Raw genomic sequence first — 23,215 nt, forward strand, 5'->3', positions numbered from 1 at the left:
CCAAACTTTTGCAAAAGCTAGCCCTATTCGGTTCCATTTTTGCCCCTGGCAAAAGTTGGTTTTGTGAGTTTCAAAGGGGAGGGTGGGAAGCCCCTCTTAAATCACTTGTGTTGTTGGAATTGGCCTTCAAATTGTGTTTATGAAATGGCTTGTAAAATGTGTTGGTTTTATGAAATGGCTTGCATATAATGTATTGTTCATGGAAAAATGAAATGGTAATGTAGTGGGAAGGGCGGTGTTCAAATTGAATTTTGAAAACTGGGGGGAAGAAAGGTAAGTGCCGATGGCAGCCTATAAATAAGATCGACTTGTGCGCAGGTGTTCCGTCTAAGAAGGCGACTTGCACTCAGCCATTCTGCAAAGATCACAGATCAGCTACTCTCTGCAGGTGCGTTTTTTCTTCGCGTTTCTGTATTGGTTCGTGTTCGCTCCGTCTCTGATATGGCTTCTTTCTCTGTCTGTTGGTTTGTCTGTCTTACCTATCCTTAGGTTCTGGTGATGCTCTTTGTGTGTGTGTGTGTGTGTGTGTGTGTGCGTGTGTGCGTGTGTGTGTTTCTCTCTCTCTCTCTCTCTCTCTCTCTCTCTCTCTCTCTCTTCTCATGTAAATTTCTGCTTCTTGTGGTGATCGTCCCCTTCCCTTCGTGTGCCTGCATTTTCTGCGTTTCTGTGAATTACTATTTCTTCGTGATTTGGCATTGCCGATTTCATAGTGAATTCGCATTGCCGATCATAGTGAATTGCCGTTTCCGCTTCGTTCACCTTCTTGCTCTTTCAGACGGTTCTTGTTCCTCTCCCTGTTTGATCCGGTCCCTTTTTGTGACAGGCTTTACCATATTTTACGCAATGGGAGCTGCCGGAGCCGGAAGAGGCAAGCCGAAGAGTGCCAAGTCGGTGTCTCGTTCGCAAAAGGCTGGTCTCCAGTTTCCAGTGGGGAGAATCGCTCGATTCCTTAAGAAGGGCAAGTATGCCGAGCGTGTGGGGGCTGGGGCTCCCGTCTACATGGCTGCTGTGATGGAATACCTTGCGGCTGAGGTGAATCTTTTGATACGATTGATTCTCCATTCTCTGAGATGTCCTGGTTATGTTCTGGCTTGTTGAGTCTAATGTCGGTTGTACAGAGCGGGTGATTGGTGCGCGTACTTGGCTCCATGTATGCGTTGTTCGGAGGGTAATGTCAAATGCGTGTGCCTTTTACGTTTGATAATGCTTGATTCGTTTGCAAGGGTGTCAAGTTGAGCCTGCATGTCTCGGATGGTAGGATTAGATTCCTAGTGTAGGAGCGATTATTCGTCGCAGGAAGCCTAATAGCCTGAGGGAGGTTAGGCTATGCGCCTATATACTTGTCTCAGGAAAGGTTGGTAACTTGTGGAAGATCCAAGATGGTGTGTTTATTCATCTTCTCTCACATGGCAATGCAGGTGCTGGAGCTTGCAGGCAATGCAGCACGGGACAACAAGAAGACAAGAATTATCCCTCGCCACATCCAGTTGGCTGTGAGGAATGACGAGGAGTTGAGTAAGCTGCTAGGAAATGTGGTGATTGCCGATGGAGGTGTTCTGCCAAACATTCACGCCACCCTTCTGCCTAAGAAGGTGAAGGCTCCGAAGGAAGGGGAAAGTGCTTCTCAGCAGTTCTGAACATAGCATTTGTAGTTAGAATCTCTCTAACATGTAATTAAATTGACCAATCAGACAGGATGGCGACATAGGGGGGCACGTTCTATAAGTTTTGTGTGCTCGTCGCAAGGCGATGCTTTTAGCGGTTGTATATGAAAGTCCTCCCTTACGTGGGATCTTTACTAATTCGAGCATGTAGATGCCGATGATGGAGTTTTTGATCCTATCATGTTTGCGAGCTCTTCATTTTATGTAGCAGCTAATGCCTGCCGCCTCCTAGTGTGTCGTATGCTTTTTTGGATGGAATATCAAGGGTTCGCACAACATTGAAATTTTTTGTCACATTGATTTGTACACACTCTACTTGGTAAAGTGGCTCATTATGTGAGCTTTTGATCCATGGCACCATACTTGGGTGATCCATGGCACCATACTACTATGTTTGGTTGTACCAATTGTCTATTTAGTCACAAAATCATGTTTGGTTTATTCAATATTTGTAATAAGTGGTCTAGCTACATAGAAGAGTTTGTTTAGTATTGTAGACTTATATTTTGTTAATTGTAAAACATGCATCTTCCATAGAAGATGAAGATAGGGTTGTCTTAATGTTAAAGATCTTTACTAAATAGAATGGCCTCACTTTTAAAAGGTATCATATTCTAATATGTTTCTTAGTGTTCTATCGAATGTCTCTAAAGTGTATTGATGCATCATTGGTATCTCATTCTAAACAATAAGGTATACTATTTTCATTTCTATAAGATGTTATTGCATTGGAATGTTATGTGATAAAGTACTTGAAGCTTTAGTCTTTGAATGTAGATAATAATTCCAAATGATGATGTTGTTAGCATGATTTTTTCCTCTTAATTTTGTTTGTAAGCACTTGTAAATATGTTTTATTTAGTTTGCTTGGCTCATTAAAAAAAAGGAATATTATGTGAGATAATAATATCAAGTGCAACCATGCATGATGCTATTTTTAAATTGGTTAGGAATATATAAATCTATACACTTATTGTTTAGATCATTGGTTAGGTATTGATGCATCATGGGTGTTAAAGGGATATATAAATGAGTCCCATAAGTGTAAGACTAGGTGCTTTGTGTCTAGACTTGTCCTAGTGGTAGGTGTGATTTTTGTGGTGAGGGTGGGTGTTGGACGTGTGGCACTTGCCCTTGTGTTTCTTTGTGGGGAGGTTGGGGGTTGCCATGTGGCACTTGCCCCCAACCTCCCCTTAATAGTAAAGATATGTAAATGAGTTCCATAAGTGTAAGATGTGTATTCAAGGCTAAAAGTTGTAAAAGAATGTATTTGGCTTAATTATTAATCAAGTATATATATATATATATATATGTGTGTGTGTGTGTGTGTGTGTGTGTATATATGTATGTATGTATGTATGTATATATATATATGTGTGTGTGTGTGTGTGTGTGTGTGTGTGTGTGTGTGTGTATATATGTATGTGTATATATATATATATATATATATATATATATATATATATATATATATATGTGTGTGTGTGTGTGTGTGTGTGTGTGTGTGTGTATATGTATATGTATATGTATATATATATTACTCTTAGTCTTGTTTAATTATGTTTTTTAACAAACCAAATGATTATTAGAAATTGATATAAAAAACTTATTGATTTTATGCATTTTATTAAGTTGGGTCAAACTTCACCTATTGCTATTGAAAGTTAAGTATTAAGTAGATTGATTATGTCCATATAAAAATTTTAAGCCATAAGCCATATAGTATATGATCTCTCATGATAAGTTAATTATTTTTCTAATTGGCTTAGAAAAATCAATAATGTTGTAATAGTGTGTGTAATTGCTTGTTTGAACTAGAGTCTTTTTATTTATTATAAGTTTTCTTTTGTATTAACATGGATTTATATCATTATTCTTAGTGAGTCTATAAAAGCATTGAACTTATTATCATTTTTAGGTGTTTGCTTAAAGTTATAAAACTCTTTCTTAACTTTTATATGAGGTATTTTTTAATATTTTTCTTTAAAGCATTTAGGCTATTTGTATATAGATTTTATTATATAAGTCTTTATGTGAAAAGGTTGTTTTAATATTTGATAAAGATTTAGTTGTATAATCAATGTTAGTATCAAGTGAAGGGTTGACATTTTGATCATAAGAGCAAAGACTTTGAAGTTAACATTATTTTTGCTTAAATTTCTTAATTATTAATTTTGTCTTATAAGTAGATTAGTGGTCTTTAGGGATATTTTTTAGCTTGTTTATCCAATTGCATGGTAATGCTTTTTAGCAATTGGCCAAAGGAATCAAATCTTATACATGTTTGCTTTATAATGAATGGAACTTTGATTGCATAGCCTTGTTCCATGAGAGACTATCATCTTTATGCATGGTCTCATCATAAGACTCACTTGTATTTGTTACCATAGTGCAATCAATGGAGCTTGTAAAAGCACTTGGGTTGATGTCTAGCTTTAGTAGTGTTTTAAAGTAAGTTGATCTTGCTTAATATGATAGGAAGGACTTGGGCTACTAGAGTATAAGCTATAACTATAGGTTGTTTAGTATAACTATACTTTTCTTAAAAGATCACCTTGTATATCTCAATCACTTGCTTAGGCTAGTTATATATCTTTTTCTTATGGAAAATGATATCATGGTTGTGAATAGCCTTGTGAGTCTTTGAATTGCATAGGTGATAGATCATATCATTTGTGTTTTTGCATAGGTGATAGATTATATCATTTGTGTTTAGCTTATTGTAGTTTTTGTAAACATGGAAGAATCTTACAACCAAAGATGTATAAATGAGTAAATGGAGGTTTTTTAGTTTATATCTTTTTTTTGCAACTTGGTAATTAATAAGTGTAAGAGTTGATTAGTTAATTAAGTGTTCATCATTAGTAATTGTCTTACCATAAGTATTATGGTAAGTTTGCTTGGCTAATTGGATAACCAATGATGTGTAAATGAGCATATGAAGGAGGTTTTTTAGTTTATGTATATTTTTTATAACTTGATAATTAATAATAATGTAAGAAATAACTAATTAATTAAGTGTACATTAATAGTAATTGTCTTAGTTCAAGTGTTGTGGTAAGTTTGCTTGGTTAATTGTGAACTCTTTTTTAAATCATTGTAGAGGTGAGCTAGGATTTATGGATCTTTTATTATTTAAGCATTTTAAGTTGAGTACTAATGGCTATCTTTCACATTGTTGACGTGTTATTTATCTTTATGAGTGTAGTGAGCTTATCTTTATGCTTGATTGAGTTTTTTTCTTTTGAGTACTCTAGTAGCTCCATGATCTAAGTGCAAGTTTTAAGTGAGATTCATCCTCAAGGTTTATGTTTCAAGCTTTACTTTTGGTCACATACAAGAATGAGCTTTTCATTTACTTTTCAACTTTATATATAAAATTTTAAATTTCTTTTGGATTGCTATTCTTATATATATTTTTTAAATATGGTTGGCTATGGTTTAGACTTTATTTTCTATTGTTTTTATCTTTTTAGCTTTTTTTTAAAAAATTGCCCATTTATCTTTATAATTTGTACGAGTGAGAGCTTGATGTTATTAAAAACAATCTTGATGTGCTTGCGTTCTTTTATAAAAGTATTGACTTATGCTTTTTTTTTTTGCATTTGTCTTTTTGATTTAAGATTATTTTACACTTATTGTGTTTTTGGATTTTTCTTTGGTGCGTCTTAGTTTTTCATTTTACTTTTGTCTTAGCTTTGTCTTTTGCTTTAGATTTTTTAAAATTTTTACTTTGTTCATTAGAGGATTAATATTATTCTCCTCTTAGATGAGTGTCGGTTTCATGGTACTCACTGTTGTAGGTAGTAGGCTTTGGTATGCATTGAAGATGTGGATGGAAGGGACATTTGTGGTTGCTTTGGGGAAGTTTTGGTGGTGGTGCGGATGAAGATTGTTGGGGGCATGTTATTGGCCTTGGTTGGTGGTTGGGTTATTGGAGTTGGGGGGATAGGGTTGTTCATTGTTGGGAATTGCATTGATGGTTGACACAGGTGTTGGTTTGTGGGAATTTTGCACATGATGATTCTTTGGTGGGCTTGTAAGATGATAAAGGATAATAATTTAAAGTTGAGTGTTAATGAAGAGCTGATAGTATTTTCATTGGAGTTTGCAATACTTGCAATTGAAAACCTCTTATATGTGGTCTTTCTCTTGAGTAGTGTTAGTTTTTTTATTGTGCACAAGACATAGTTTGATTAGCTTGGGAGGCAAGTCAATGAACTCTAAGCAAGTTGAGAGTATTGTCTTGTACTTGAGAACCCAAACTGTGTATATATTGTGGTACATATATTATGTGAGTGTAAGTGCATTCTTAAATATTATGTAGTTAGAAGATTGTTGGTATGGTTTCTCGTAGCAATGGGTGGATGAAGCAAGGGTTCGATGGGGTGGAAAAAATTGTTGATGTTGAGGAGAAGTACACATGAAGGCTTCTTGAGATATCATTTGCGATTTTGACAACGCGATGTGACATAATTGAGCTCATTAATGCCTTAGCTTTTCGTAGTTGGTGGCTACTTGTATTGTTCAAAGAGTATGGTGTACTTTCCATGGTCTTTCGTGCCTTGCTTACCACTATTGATTGCAATGGTACTATTGAGATAGAGTGCAAAAAAGAATTGTGCAAATAGTTCAAGGTGACAAGTTTAACCATAGGCGAGACAAGCTCCCTAGGTACGTCTTGCTCTTGATGTGCCCAAAACAATTGTGGGGGATGTGTAAAGGGCTAGGGGACTAGGGACGGAGCTAGTCGACCAAGGTCATTGGATGTACCTAATTTGAGGACCCTTAGGTGTTGTGTTGTGATTGTGGGTGTCTTTTTATTTTTTAAATTTTTTTTGATAATATGAATACAACTATTATAATATATTGAGGCTATCAGCGTTTCATTTGGATTGGGAAATGTCGAGATTCAAAGGTTGTGAAAAATGAATATTACAAAGATGATTGTGTTACTAGCCTCGATACTAGAAGAATAGTTGTTGAATGGAGAGATATACTTGAGATTTTGCAAACCTCTTTGTAACATGTGAGACATTGGTATAATTGAGGTAGCAATTGCAGTGAACCGGATGTAGAGTTTAGCCAAGAAAGAGAGTAGCCAATGACTATGCTTTGGGCCATGCTCAAATGCAATGTGTGCTTTCTGTAGGGGTGATTTTCTCTTCCTGTAGTGGGGCTTTCGTCATGGCTCTTTGTTCTTGGTATTTTTGTTGCTTTTTCTATAATAGCTCTTTGTGGGGTTGGTGGTCTTGTGGTGACTTGGATGTTGAATGCTTTTGTACAGAGACATGTGTCATTTTGTATCCACTTGACAACTCGTGAGAGTACATGTAAGTACATGTTGATTTTGATGTATATTTACACTTGATTACCATTGCTTGTGTGTTGGTATTATTTATACACAATCACAAAACTCATTGTTTATTTATGTACACATTTATGAATCCATGTCACTTCGTGAAGATAAAAACTAGTTGCAGAACTTAGGATTGTAATGGAGTGTGGCACACGCATCTAATAATCGTGGAAGTCTACTCAATATCAATAGACATTTTGCAACATAGAGTAGCATGATATCTTGTTCAAGTCTACTTGCAACATGTAGCTCCTCCTTAGTGAGAATCTTATCAATCAGAGAGTTCTCTTGGCTAGTTTCGTCTAAGTCATCACTTCTCTAAGACTGTCGTAATCTAGGCTCCAAGTTCGTCGGCCATTGTAGCGTGGTTTTCAAACCAACGTTTTTCAAATTGACTTGGACCCTTTGATTGCCACTTTAGTTGCTCTATCTCTAAGAGATTTGGTTGGCAAAGTGCTTCGTTGAATGCCACAGTTAGGTATAGTTTGTCGGCCTCCTTGTCAGAGATGATTTGCATACGTTCATATAGGAGCTTGTCATAGTGGTCGTTGAGATATTCGTGCTTTTCCCAGGATAGAGGATATGACAAGTATTCCTCAAGCTACTTCTTAGGGAATGTACCCATGTTTGCAAGGACGTAGACACGTGTGAATAATTTGAGTTTAGTATCCAACTCAGTTAAGCATTCTGTGACACTTCTATGTTCAATGAGGTCTTGCTTGGTTGCTATCTCATGCAAGGTTCAGGGAGTTTCCTTAGGCTTTAGCATAGTTGGGGGACTCACGCCTAGATGAGTAAGATTGGTCAATGCTAGATTGCTTATATCCTCGGGGTTTTTATGTTTCTCCTGAGGCTTTGTGGCTATTATGTCACAGTTCTTCTCGGATGTGATTGGTATAGGTTGTGACAGTGCTGTATCCACTCTTGATTGGTCAATGCAAGTTTTCTTGTCAATGGATTGAGTGTTGCAAGCAACCATTTATGGTAATGGTTGCTTTGACTTATCAAAATATACAGACGTGTTTGAGGTTTCACTGTTGTTAGGAGAGATGGCGATGGGTTCATTCGTGGGTAGACTCAATGCTTTCTTCCCAAGCTCTTCAGTGGTCTTGGTCTCAATCTTCTTGGCATCTACCGCCACTTGCATCTGCTGTCGTTTTCGTTGTTTTATCCTCTTTTTCTTGGGCAATTGAGGTGTATCCTTTAAAGAATCAAGACCTTGAACCATGCCAGCCATTGATGTGCTTGGTTGGGCCTCAGCATTCTCTTTCTCTAGTGTGTTCTCATGGGACATAGTTATGGCCTGTTGAAGAGCCTCGCTAGGTTTTGAGGGTACAATTATCTCTCCCCTTGGAGAGTCTAGCTCTTTAGCTAATTCTCTTTCGTTTAGCCCCTCATCTGATTGCATTGGCAGTTGCTCCTGGTCGGATATTTGCTCTAGACTCTTGTCCTTACCCCTTGGAACATGCCTCCATTGCTTCTTATTAGTGTAGGTGTTGTGTTTAGAGATGTTTTTCTCTTGCTTAGGAGGTTTGGGTGACTCTAATGTAGAACCAAGAGATAGTTTAAGATTCTTATCAGGTAAGCTTGGATGAAACCAACTAAAGAAGTTAGGGTTGTATTGATGGGAAGCATAGAGATCTAGGATTGTAGGGTCTTGAGTGAGGTAGAAGACATGCGTTGACATCAAGAACCATGCTCCCTACTCCTAGCATGCTAGCCACATGTAGATCTTATTCTAAAAGAAGTTTATCGTACAAGAGATGTTTTTGGACAGTGGGGGGCAGAAAGCTGGACATCATTGACCATTGCCAACACTCTTAATGAGGTCGGGGCAACGTATGTGGGATCATGTATTGATGCCCAAAGGGATTTCCTTTGCTTGACGAGTGTCATTAGTTGGTGGCCAATTTTGGTTGCCAAACTTTAGTTGGACATTTTTGCACAAAGTCACCTTGTCCTTTCCCTTTTCATTTGATTGCTTCAAGCTTTTCCTTGTTTGTCTCACATTGAGCAGTATAGAGTGAGGGTATCAAGTGTAATTTTCTAGCTGTCGCTTTTGGGATGTCCTTTATGACTTCTTGAGCAATTACTACATAGTGGGAGCAAATACGTTGTTGCTTGTCCCAAGTCAGGGGTTCGGCTACAAGCTTTGTGTGCTTTGATGTTGGCCTTTCAATGTCCACATGGACGTATGCATGTGTGATGTCTATCAGCTTCTTGTGATCAAGATTCATTAGGCACTTCATCTCTGGTTCATTGGTTAGATATGCCATCTCCTTGGCCAAATCTTTGAGAGATTTCTCCTCAAGCCTAGGCTTTGGAAGTGCTGGAGATGTCAAGGATGTTGGTTTGCAACACCTTTTCTGCATGTGAATGTCTAAGGACACGTTTCTCAAGGGGCATTGTTACGGCCAAAGGCTGTGGTTGCTGTGATTCTTGATTGGAAGCAGTAGCAGCTAGTTTAGTGGACTGGCTACTATTGGTAGACTACGATGTCAAGTCCTTAAGTAGATTAGAAGTGGTCGTATCTTTTGTTGCCCTTTGAGCATTCACTTGTGTAGATGGAGCATCAGTTGAGCTAGCCATGGTGGATTGCACATGCATATCCCTAGGTTGAGAATTAGGGGTGTTGTCATGTCCCACCTCTTGGAAATTTGGAAGCTTAGATGAAGATAGAGATTGGGATTGAGTAGTTGCACTTGATGACTACTGTTGTGCTTCCTGTGTTTGTTTAGGGAAAGAGGGTGTAGGAGATTTGGGACTCTTAGGTGGACTTGGCACACTAGGTTAAGGATCTACCTTTCGAATAGTCTTGTTTGGTTTCTTGATTTCAATGGTGAGGGGATCAGTCACTCCAACCTTGTTGAGTGAAGACTTGGATTTTCATCTAGATTTCCTCCTGTGCTTCTTTGCTTTTGATATGATCTGGCCTTCAACTGACAGAGGTGATTTAGCAAGGGTTTTTGGCACCCAAATCCATCAGTTACCTGCGTAATACCCTTGAGCACGTAGCAATGCTTCCGATATCCATTGCGGCATTGTGCTGGCTCTTCATCTATACCTTCGTCTATAAGGCTTGGGCTTCTTTTGTGGTCTTCTATGATATTTGTAAGTCCAAAGCTTGTCCTTGGCATTGTCTCCTGACCTTATTGTTTCAAGCAAAGCCTTGCTCACCGGTTTTCTCTGTTCAACATGCGCTTGTACAAACTCTTTCAACAAGTCCTCGCTCTCGTTACTAGGCTTGTTTGGTATGCCAGAATGTTCCTTGCCTTTCCCTCGAGGTTTGAGGAGATCACCCTTACTAAAGGTTGTGATTATTCTCATACCCGGTAGTGTTAAGTGTATCCTATGTGCTACATAGTTGCAGCCTCACATTTCGTCGTCCTTTTGAAAGGTCTTCTTAGGAGGGTTTCCTTTCCTCAATCAACAATATTTGGAGGAACATGGAATAGGATAGGCAAGCTTTCAGTTTCAATAGTTACAAGAATTTGGCACTTCCCTATAAGTTCTTGTGGGTGTTCCCCGTAAGGACTAAGAGTTGCATTAGTCGGTGTGAGCTTTGGTTGGCCTAGTAGGGTCCATGCTTCATAGGTCAAGATATTCAAATTTGCTCCTTCATCGATGAGAGCATCAACACTATGCTCTCTTTTTGCAGTGAGTTTGACCCTAAGATAAGTAGGTGGTACTATGTCTTCATCTCCCACATCTTGACTTATAAATTCAAGACTTTTGATACATGCCTTTGAGTCCCCAACCACACAACTAGATGTGGATTCTCTACTGATGTCTTGGGTTGACTGTGCAATGTCATTCAATGTGCATCTATCGTTAGGACTATCATGTCTAGTCATCCTCTTAGTTGTAGCTTGATGTTGTTGCATTGCGCTTTGACTAGATGTAGTCCGAATGCAACCTATACATGTTTTTGTGGTGTGTTCTTTTTGCTCTTGTTGGTTACATTGACCCACTGAAGTTCTAAGGTCTCTGTTTATTCGGGTATGGGCTTTCGGTTGTTGTTTTTCAAGTGAGAGTCTATGTGTGTGCAGAGCCATTGCTATCCTAGGATCTAATTTGGAGGACCTGTCACGGCGTGTGTTTTCTCTCCAGCCTACTTAGGGGAGGTGCAGAGAGCCCCCTCTGTGGGGGTCCGGGGTAGTCCCCCTAGCTCACAGGGCCGTTACGCTAAACACCATGCGCGATTTGAAGGACCATTTGTAGCTAACTTTTGAACTACTTGCTATTGATTTTAGCCTAGTGATAGATCTATGGTGTGCTTTCGGCTCTATATGGTCTCTGGGTCGGTTTTGGGGTCTATAGGTTAAATATTTGAAAAAATCCAAATTCAGCATGGCAGATCTGAATTATAGGGACCGAATGTCCCAATTCGGTTCGTTCGAATGGCCGAGGGCTAAATGAAATTGGTCCAAATGTCAAATTCGACTAGTCTGAATGTGGTTGTCCAAGGGCCGAATGGGTGACGGTAGTGGGCTGAATTGACTGGCGGGCTGAATGGTTCGTTCGAATGGGTTTGGGCTGAATGGATCAGGGCTGAGTCAGGTGGGCCGAATGCAAAGTTGGTCCGAATGGTGAATTCGATTCGAGTGGGGTTTGGGCGGAGTCGGCACGGTCGAGGGCCGAATCAGGTGGGCTGAATGCCAAGTTGGTTCGATTGGCCTATTCGGACGGGCCGAGCAGTGGGTGTTCGAGTGGTAGTGGGCTGAATGGTCGAATACAGGAATGTCGAGGGTTGATTCTGGGACTCGGCCTAGAATCCTCATCACTTGGATGGCCGAACGTGGCACGATTTTTACCGATACAACAATGAATCACTCGAATCACACGATTCAAGTTATGGTGTATCGCACATATCTCCAAATCAAAGCTATGGATAGAGGATGAGAGTTGTATATAGAAAATAAACTCCAAAACGCAAATTAGAAAATAAATCAAACCCTCATTGCCTTGTTATGACAACATAAACCTTATTGCTTATTTTTCTTTGTTTTTTTTCATTTTTTTCTATCCTAATGCATCCAAATCACAAAAAAAATACATGTACTACTTCAACATGCTTTTCCAAATTCAAAAAAACCAAAAACTTGCTTGCTAAGGAGATCGAATACCTCTTCAAACTTCCTTGGTTTCTATCCATCTACCTCAAGTATCGATTTGGGGAAAACACTCAAGGCTTGAATCCGTTGCTCTTGGCAACATGACCAAAATGTAGAGGCAAGCATGAGCTCAACTGCCAAGACTCATGGACCACTTATTGTTCAAGCGTTCCAAGTCAAGCACTAATGGCTACCTCTCACATAGTCGATGTGCTATCCATCTCTACGAGTGTAGTGAGCTTACCTCCATGCCCAATCGAGTTGCCTCCTCTCATGAGAACTTTGGTAGCTCCACTCTCCAAATGCAAGCTTCAAGCAAGCTCCATCCTCAAGCTCCACGCTCCAAGCTCTATTGCTACGAGCAAGAGAAGAGAAGAAAAGAAGAGAGGAGAAGATGGAGAGCTTCTCCACCACGGTCCCTCACCCTCACACTCTCACACTCCCTTTCTCAAGCACAAGCTCAAGCAAGCAAGAATAAGAAGAAGAGAGCTACTTTTGGCCACACACAAGAATGAGATTTTCATTCACTTTTCAACTTTATATACAAAACCCTAAATCCCTTTTGGGTGGTCATCCTCTTATCTTATTTTTTACATGGCTGGCCATGGCATAGGCTCTTTTTTCCATTGTCCTCCTATCTTTCTAGCTTCCTTTCCATTGACCATCTACCTTTATAATTTGCACGGGTGAGAGCCTAACGCTCTTAAAATAAATCCTGGTGCGCCTTGCGCTCTTTTACAAAAGTATTGAATTGTGCTTTTTCTTGTGTGTCTTTCTCCTTGATTTGGGACTATTTTGCACTTCTTGTGTTTCCAGATTCTTCTTTGGCGTGCCTTCGTCTTCCATTTTACTTTTGCCTTAGCTTTGTCTTTTGCTTTAGATTTTTCAGATTTTCCATCTTGTTCGTTTGAGGGTTAACAATCATCCTCATGCATGCGGTGATACTATTCTAAGGAGGGGTGTATGGGTGGTCAATTGATGCTTAATACCTCAAATTTTTTTAAATTTTTGAAAAGATTTTGAGATATACTCATCTTTATTATTTGACTTTAGTTATTTTAATCTATATCCAAACTAGTTCTCAATAAGAGTAAGCTAAGGTTAAAAGGTAGACAAGATATTTGATTTTGCTTATAGTAAGCCTAAACCTTATGTGAGTAATCATCAATGAGTGGGATAAAATACTTCATACTATTAGGTGATTGATAGGGCATGGGACCACATACATCTAAATAAATAAGAGTTAAAGGCTCACCCATGTGCTTAATATTAGACTTTTTATGTATACTATGTGTTTGCTTCACATAAACAATGATGTTAAGACTCAAAACACTTATAATCTAAGGATGAAAGATATTGTAAATTGATTAGAATTCTCATTTTTTTCAAAGAGATGTGTCCAAGGCAATGATGCCAAAAAAGATACATGTGAAATTGTAGACATATCCAAAACGTGGTTAATTAACCTAGATACAAGTAAACGATAGAGGGTACTAGACTTAGCATTACAGGTGCAATAATAAGATTTCCATGGGTAATCTTTCATAGGGAATCACCAAAATAGACAATATAACTTGCACTATTCAAGGTGTTAGCAACATAGATAAGGCTCTTTGTGAGAGTTGATACATGATGTACATCATGAAGAGGGAACATGTTGCTTAAACCAAAACATAGTTAGATATCACCAATACTAACTACCTCTAATGTTAGGTCATTACCCAAATGGACAGATCCAATAATATCGCAATATGAGGAGGGTTTATATAAAAGGAAGCTCCTAAATCTATCAACCGACATTGAGTATATTTTAACAAGGCATCAATCAATTGTAAAGCATCCAAAGAAGAAGCTACAAAGATAAGATCATTAGCTATGCCATGTTGCACTTCTTGTCTTGCTCTTCATCCGTTCCTTTTTTCTTGAACTTGTGTTCATGTATTTTATAGCATTGGGATTGAATATAATTTGCTTTTCCACAAAGAACGGACTTACGGTCACAAGACTTAGTACATCCTAGATTGAGATATGTTAGTTTCTCTACCATGACCATTTTCATCTTGCTAGTCTTTCACATCAATGTATGTGACATATGGGAAGCATCCACATTTTTTTGTTTGTCTCTTTCGTCAAGAGGGCACTCTCAACATCTTGCAATTTTAGCCCATCCTTAGCATAAAGAGTTGTACGAAAATTGTCCAGTGACTCAAGTAGAGTACTAAGCAAAAATAAAGGATGCAAAATATCTTTGAACCCAATCTCATGCAAAGCTAAATAGAAAATCATGGAGTGAAACTCATTCAAGTGTGCAGACATAAAAGTCCCTTTCATTCAAAGGTCCATCAAATGTTTTAGCTAATGCATTTGACATGCATGACTTTGCTTGTCACACAAAAATTCTTAATTTGTGTCCAAAGCATAAAAAAAGGTCTAATGTATTTGTTGCTAAAAAGGTATTTACCTTGATGTGACTTGTCTTATTGTAGGCATGGAAATTAAGTGACATAATAGGATGGGTGGCAAAGAGGTAGATGTCTGTATTTGTATGAAACAAGGAAGTAATATCCACATCAAAGTAAATAAAAAAATCATAATCAATATCATGTCACCATCTCTTACAAGCACTTGTTGTCAATGTTTCCAATTGGTCTTCGATGCATGCTTACATAATATGCTTATTGCAAATGATTGCGAGAGCAGTCTCACCAATCATATCCTTTTCAGCTCTTTGCATTCACTTCTTGGTTTGTGTGTGCGGCCATGCCCTTGTTGTGCAATAAAGGACTCGATGCTTTGATGGTCATCACTTTTTTGATTAGTATCACTCTTCAATACTATGAGATTTCTCTTGCCCTCCCTCGTTTGCATTATCGAAGTGTAGCTATCTCTTGATGTCACTATGAGATTTTTCTTGCCCTCCCTCGTTTGCATTATCGAAGTGTAGCTATCTCTTGATGTCACTCCTTTCCCACATGCAAGTGCAATGGTTGCTTGTAGCTCGATGGATGTCAATGGTTGCATTTGTTTTGCTCTCCCCCTTGCTCTTGCAGGGTGACTCTCCCCTTGTGATTGCATGTTGTTGGTGACAACAGCTTGTCTTGCTCTAGGTCATGGAGGTAAGTCAGAGTCCTTGGGAGACTCATATGGTCGTCACTCTCTTTCATGCAAACAATGATCTGAAATAGGGTAAGAGGGGGAGATAAATTGGCCATAACAAAAATCAAGAGAGGGGCTACTTACCATCTGTTCCATTGGCTATTGCACAATTGCATTTTTCTCTATGTCAATCTCAGTATTGCCTATGCCAGGGGCCTTCACACCTCTTCGATGCACTATGGTGACAAGAACTCCCACTTGTCCAAGGAGCAAGCTCGGTGAGGGGAAAGTTTGTCAGATTAAATATTCTCCTATGCTTTCATCACCCTTAAAAAAAGGATAACATGATTTTGTCGTTTGAAATTCGATTTGACCATGATGGAGGGGTTTAGGGTTATTTCTTGCCGATACATTACTTCCTTGATTTCCTGCCATCAAATACCAATTGTGATGGTGGGTAGGAACAAATCTAAGTAGTACAGACTCTCCTAGAGAGAGAGAGAGAGAGAGAGAGAGAGAGAGAGAGAGAGAGAGAGAGAGAGAGAGAGAGAGAGAGAGAGAGAGAGAGAGAGAGAGAGTAGGGGATAGAAAATCCGAACTTGAATTGCAAGGGGGGATCCTTTTATAGACAAAGGAGAGAGAAAGGGGAGAGAGCGAGGGAGGGATAGAGAGAGAGAGCCACACATTGAGTCGTGGGAACGATTCACTATGTGAAAAAGGGGGGGGGGGATGGGTCCTTTTATAGGTGAAGGAGAGAGAAAATGGGGGGGGGGGAGAAAGTGATGAGAGAGAGGGAAAAAAAGAGAGAGCATATAATATGTGTAATGTTTTCTTGCTAAGAAGGGGTCATTGTGGCAACCCCTTATTGGACGAAAATCAATGTCATAAGTCTTAGGCTCGATAAGGGGCTCTTGGTGACCCATTCTTGGTGAGAGTAAAACTTTTGCTCAACTAGGGGTTGCCGGCTGTCCTTTCTTGAGTGGAGAAAAAAGCCCACGTGGCTTTTTTTCCTGCCCAAAAAGGGGTCATTGACATCCCCTTCTAGAGTGAAAAAAAGTCACAAGTGGATTTGCGGCATTATTTTTCGCCTAAGAAGGGGTTGCTGCCGTGGCAACTCCTACTCAACAAAAAGAAACAAATCAACAGGTCCAAGAATAGAGAACATGGAGGGAAGAGAGAGTAAAAGATTGATGAGAGAGAGAGAGAGCATGTAATATGTACTATTTTTTCTCCGAGAAGATGTTGTTGAAGACAATACCTTCTTGGGTGAAAAAACAAAGCCACAAATCCACTTATGACTTTTCTTTCCACTCGAGAAGGGGTTGTCGACAAATTAAAGAGATATGTGTTTTAATTTTTTTGGTGAATTAAATTAATAATTAATTAGTTATTAAATAGTTAAATATTAATTACATTATTGAGTAATATTAACTTATCAATCAATTAATTATTTCAATAAAAATTATTAAGTAATTAAAATTAAACTAATTATTCAATATTAAAATTTAATAATACATCTAAATAATTAATTAAATTAAACCTATTAGCCAATATTAAAATTATTTAATTAGTAATATATTAATTAGTAATCAATCAATTATTAAATAATTATTTATATTAATTAGTCTATTAAGTAGTATTAACTTATTCAAATTAAAATTATTAAGTAATTAAATTATTAATTTGTTATTAAACTTATTAATTAATTTTAAAATTAATTAAAACATGTAAAATCAATAAATATTATGTTAATCATTATTAATTAGTAAATGACTTTACCAATTAATTAATTAGTTATTCAATTAATTAAATTAATCAATTTACTAGTTAATTAAGTTATCAAAAGTTATCAAATTAAAAAAGTAAGTAGTTATATATATATAGTTAATTAGTAAAAATACAGGTGATTAATTAATTAGTTAATTAGTTACAATTTAATAATTCAATTAGTAATATGATAATGATTAAATAGTTAAATACTTGGTTAATTAATACATAAAAATCAATAAATATTTAGCTTATAATTATTAATTAGTTTAATTAGTTAATTAATTTATTAAATTAAACAATTTACTAGTGAATTAGATTATCAGATTAATCAAGTAATTAGTTAATCACATATTTAGTTAAATAATCAAATGTTTAGGTAATTAATTAGTTAGTTAGTAGTTAGCTATATTAATTGGTTAATTAGTGATAATAATTATTAATTACTAAATTATTGATAGTAATATATTAATTAAGTCTTAAATTAATATTAAAATTAATTAGTACAGAAAAAAATCAAATAATATTTAACTAGATGGTTTTAATTAGTTTATTAGTGTATCAATTAAATAATATCAATTGGATTATTAATTAATTAGTTAATAGATATTAGTTAGCTGGTTCATTAGTTAATGCATATCAACTACTTTATTAATTAATATGTTATTATATATCAATATTAATGGTTCATGAATATCAATTAGTTTATTATATTTAATTAATTCCTTAGTATCACTTACTTTAAATTGATAGTATTTTATTTAGTTAGTAAATTAATTATAATAATTAGTATTTTAATGAGATTATTAATTACACTTACTTTATTAAAAATAATATTAATATAATAATAATAGTAAATACTAATTACTATATATTAATATATTAATCACTAAGTACATTGATTAATATGTTAGTATAGTAATCAATTATTATAAAGTGATCCCTTGGTATATTAATATTAATTAACTTATATATTAATTAATATATTAATATTAATAATTTCATATAAATTAGTATGTTAGTATATTAATATTAATCCATTATTTGATATGATAGTATATTAATATGTTAGTTATATGGATTTTTTTTTGGAGGGGATGAAAAGAGTGTGAGTGTGTGTGGAATAGGATTGTTCTGCCGCTGTGCTGAGAAAGGGGTCGCTCCCTTGGCACCCACATCTATGTTAGTTGTTTGGGTTTAGGGTCTAGGATATGCAAGAGAGAGTGCGTATGGTCTAGGATGGTTGAAGAGAGAGAGAGAGTGCATGTGGATTTGGATCATTTTGTCACCAAAGAAGGGGTCATCGATGCCCGCATATTTGGTGAAGAAAAATATACAAAACATCCCTCCTCCCTCTTGCAGCTCTCTCTTCATATGACACGTCTCTCAATCTCTATTTCTCTCTCTCTCTCTCTCTCTCTCTCTCTCTCTCTCTCTCTCTTTATTTGATATGCATTTAATGTCCCACTATTTCCAAGTGGTTATATAAGGCCACATACCCCCTATGACACAGTACTCCTCCCCCAAGTTGTGGAAAATTTACTTAATCTCATAGGTATGTACACCTCTCTCCCTCTCCCTCTCCCTCTCTCTCGCCCCCTTCCCCCTCTCTCTCTCTCTCTCTCTCTCTCTCTCTCTCTCTCTCTCTCTCTCTCTCCTCTCCCCTTGTTTGATCTATCTGTCACCCCCCCTCTCCATGGCTCCCTCTTTTTGCCCTCCACCCCCTCTCTCTGTGTGTCACACACACACACACACACACACACACACACACACACACACACACACACACACACACACACTCACTCACTCACTCTCTCTCTCTCTCTCTCTCTCTTCCTTCCACACAAATCTATTTATCCTCTCTCTCTCTCTCTCTCTCTCATATTTGGCACCCATATCCACACACACACACACACACACACACACACACACACACACACACACACACACACACACTCTCTCTCTCTCTCTCTCTCTCTCTCTCTCTCTCTCTCTCTCTCTCTCTCTCTCTCTCTCTCTATCTATCTATCTATATCTCTTTACTCTTATTTTTTCACTTAAATACCACATTTCAAGATTTTAATTATTAATAAAGACCACATTTAATTATAGATTTTGCATATTATCACTTGCAACCCTTAAAGACGTCAAACAAGGTTCATACAAATTTTCATTCTATATGCACTTCATTTGGACCATAAACTGTCAAAAACAAGTAAATTTTCTTCATAAAATAGACAGATCATTAAATTGTGTATTTCAGATCATCGAAATTGAATGCATGGATAGCCACAGACCTGCCAACCATCGGTCTCTACACAGCATGAACATCAATTCTCAACATCTTGCAACAATCCGATGCATGTCGGATAAGCATTCTTCATCTCGTTCTTTTCTTTTTTTTTTTACTCGCATGAATAGCCCCTTGGATAAGAGAGCAAGGGAGGAGAGAGAAAGATTGAATTTGATCTCCACAAATGGGCAGCCATTCTTCGTGCTGCGGAGATAAGCGATAAAAAGCAAAAAAATGGAGGATTAGGCATGCATTGTCGGTTGTATAGGTTGCTTGTTGCCTCCAAATGGCCCTCTCATCAATAATGTGATGGTGTTGTCATCTCTTAGGGTGTGCCAAAAAAATGCACCCCCCCAGTGAAGATTTGGGCCTTTTTGGCCGCAAGGGTCATGACTCTTCCAATCTTGGTTAAATTTTGACCCTTCAAACCGGGCCTCCCGCTTTTCTCACTTCTCTTGCTTCCAATAATTGATTCATGATCTGAAAATTTTTGCACATTCATCTTGAAGTCCTGAACGGCCAAGAACTTGTCTTGCTTTGATCTGACACTCGAAAAAATTATGAAAAATTTGCAACCACTATAAAGGTCAAATTTTGAATTCTCGTCTTCCATGGCCACTTAAAATTGTTAGATTTGCATCTTCCGCTTCCACCAGTCTTTAAATCTCGCTTTAAATTTGCATCATTCGATACTTATCCAGCATTTTCTTGGTATTTAAATCCCCCTCTCATTGGCGACCATGAGGTAGGGCGACTCAACTCTTCGAATCCATGAACTGATTTGCACATACAACAACCATAAAAAGTATCAAGTTGCTATAAAATAGAATACTCAACAAAGCACAAAAACAACTCTCATCCTACCCGTGATAAAATCAAGGCATGAAAATCCACAAGAAATAGGCCAAGTATAACATGATAGAGATCCTAAGTTAGTAACTAACCAATTGCTCCAACACAAACATGCTAGGAAGAACTATCAACGAAGTCATCTTGAGTGGTGGTTTGAACTACCTATCTATCCTAGGACAACTGGACTAAGAACTACTACTAAGTAAGGACTCCTACAGTCTAGTCTTTTCTTTTCAGATCCTTTTAACCACTTTTTTATACTTTTGAACTTGATACTTGGGCGTGTAAAAAGGAGGGAGCTGATCGTAAAAGTGACCCAAGGAGAATAGTCCATTGGCCTCATGTAGTACTGACTCGATACCCAAGAACTTACTAAGCCCTTGCAAGGCAACACGAATCCTTTTCTTTCCTTTCGCTCACTTTTATTTTCACTCTAACCATCCTTATTTATTTTTCCAGCTAGAGATCAACCCCAGGAAGACAGGGTATCAAACTTGTTCCAAGAACCGCTCCAGCTGCAAAAAGACCTTACAAAATGTCTATTCCTGAAGCCATCGAACTAAAAGAGCAACTCAAACAACTGTTAGAACAAGGGTATATTCGGTCAAGTAGTTTACCATGGGGAGTCCCAGTATTATTCCAAAAGAAGAAATATGGAACTCGCTATCGACTAACGAGGGCTAAACTAGGTAACAATGAAGAATAAATATCCAAACTATTCCAAGGATAGATGATCTTCTTGATCATCTACGAGGAGCAAGGATCTTTTCTAAGATTGATCTTTGGTCAAGATATTATTAGATCAGAATCAAGAATGAAGATATTCCAAAAACCGCCTTCAACACAAGATATGATCATTTCGAATTCATTGTGATGTCATTTGGGTTGTCAAATGCCCAAGGTACCTTCAACAGGTTAATGTTGGAAATTTTCACGTCTCATCTCAATGATTTCATTCTTGTATTCTTTGACGATGTCCTAACTTATTTTGAGGAAGAAGATCATGAACTACATCTTCGCACTGTCCTAGAGACAATGAGAATACACAAGTTGAATGCCAAGAAGAAGGTGTGCCTTCTTCAAAAGGAAGATTGAACACTTGGGATTCATAGTGTTTACTGAAGGTATATCAGTAGATCCTGCCAAGGTCAAAGATGTTCAAGATTGGCCACCCCAACCACTATCAAGGAAGTGAAAAGTTTTTTAGGTCTAACAAGATGGTATAGGATATTCATAAAAAACTATGCCCAAATTACAACACCTCTTCAGACCTACTCAAAAGCAAGTTGCCATTATCTGGATGCTAATTGAAGAATCTAGCTTTGAGCAACTAAATCATGGTTTGGTAACTGCTCCTTTTTAAGGCTACTTGACTTAAGCAAGGAATTTGAAGTTGTCACAGATGCCAACTCTCTTGTATTGGGATATGTACTAATGTAGGAAGGTCATCTTGTAGCTTACTCTTTGAGAAAATTGAAAGCCCATGAAAAGAGATATGCTACTCACGACCTGGAGTTGTTAGCTGTAATTCACACTCTCAAATTATGGAGACATTACTTGCTTGGAAATAAGCTTTCCTTAGTCACAGATCATAAAAGTCTTAAGTGAATTTTCACTCAAATTGATCTTATTACGAAAAAACGACAATGGATTAAATTTTACAAGAGTATGACTTTGAAATTAAGTTTAGACCTGGTAAAGAAAATGTAGTAGCAAATGCCCTTAGTCGTAAAGCCTTTCTTAATGCTCTTATCGCTGAAGAACCATCTAGGGCAGAAACTTTGGCTACAATGGTATCAATGCCAACTATTCCTATCGTTGACTTGACTAAGGATGAAGCAAATAAGGACCCAGACTATCATTAGGGGAGTTTTGAGATCTCGAAAATGCCTTTCAGGAGATAGAAAGAGAGTGCTCTAGACCAATAGGAGCAAAGCCTACGTAATGGAACTTCTATTTAAAAAAATATAAAAAATTATTTTACAAATAGATACATATATACTAATATTATGAATTTTTATTATCAATATCTATTTTTAGCCTCTTATATTCGTGATTATGATATTATTTGTATTAATGTTATACAGTCCCGACCTCTTTTATTTAATGATATGTCTGAATTAATGATAATGATAGGTGTACTCTAAATTAAAATTAGTAAAAAGCTTGGCACATATTTTTTTCCCTCCTTTCTTTTGTCCCTCTCGTGGTAGCCTAGTCCTCTCTCTCTCTCTCTCTCTCTCTCTCTCTCTCTCTCTCTCTCTCTCTCTCTCTCTCTCTCTCTCTCTCTCTCTCTCTCTCTCTGTGCTATGGATACAGAAATTCGACCTTCAACAAGGCGTCCAAGCTCCCAAATCACATCCATATCAATGTTTAACTCATTCCAAAAAGATGGAAGATGGATTCCTACAATCATTAGCAAAGGCAGTTGGATCATCATGCAATAGGCAAAACATGGGAAAAGGTGAAGATATGAGAGCTCGTTCATCTTTGCTTGGAAGGGTAGAATCCGAAATTTCAAGCTTGGAGTAAATAAGAATAGCATAAAAGAGGTTCTGGTGCAACATGTGTTTATGTATAGAGAGCCATATTTGGGACCTGGAAGTTCAAATATTCCAATGCATAAACCAAATTGTAAGGATTTAATTCTTAAAGTCTTTCTTTTCTTGAACTGAGTTTAAGGTTTTAGATTATAATATTTGTTCATTTTTCTTGTAGATGTCTATCCCTCTAATCTTGAGGAATGGCAACTGGTCGAGTCTATTGTTGATATGATTAATGTAATACATGGCTTGATTGGAGAAGAGATGTACAAAGGTAGAAAGAAGACAGAGCTTGCAGACAATGGAATATTCTTCTATGACCATTCTTATATTGTCCCCATGCAGTGTAGCCAATGGGGATCAATATCCACCCTTTCTTTGCCAGATTTTCAAGCTTTGAGTGGCCTTTGCCAAGTCCAGGTACTAGTGAGGGCTATAGATGACTTCTTTTCTAATGCTGAGATAAGAAAATCAAAGGCTATGCTTTCAATGAAGAGAATAACATATGATCATGTTATACAATTTGT

The 23,215-nt window shown here is 37.3% G+C and overlaps 1 protein-coding gene across 1 annotated transcript; it reads left to right on the top strand.

The window, feature by feature from the left end:
• Positions 1–248: 248 nt before the first annotated feature.
• Positions 249–2,083, top strand: LOC148029211 (histone H2A-like). Its single transcript, XM_087687981.1, has 3 exons — positions 249–388; positions 824–1,032; positions 1,419–2,083. The coding sequence occupies exons 2-3, from the start codon at positions 844–846 to the stop codon at positions 1,635–1,637; spliced, it is 408 nt and encodes a 135-aa protein (XP_087544107.1). The 5' UTR covers positions 249–388; positions 824–843; the 3' UTR covers positions 1,638–2,083.
• Positions 2,084–23,215: the final 21,132 nt, after the last annotated feature.

This window comes from Lygodium microphyllum, chromosome 11 (assembly GCF_053477565.2).
Source record: "Lygodium microphyllum isolate KBCC chromosome 11, Lygodium_microphyllum_v1.1.10, whole genome shotgun sequence".
NCBI lineage: Eukaryota > Viridiplantae > Streptophyta > Polypodiopsida > Schizaeales > Lygodiaceae > Lygodium > Lygodium microphyllum.

Coding starts and splice junctions, on each gene's coding strand:
- LOC148029211 (XM_087687981.1), top strand. CDS start 844: ATGGGAGCTGCCGGAGCCGGAAGAGGCAAGCCGAAGAGTGCCAAGTCG. Junction 1,033..1,418: donor TGGAATACCTTGCGGCTGAG/GTGAATCTTTTG, acceptor ATGGCAATGCAG/GTGCTGGAGCTTGCAGGCAA.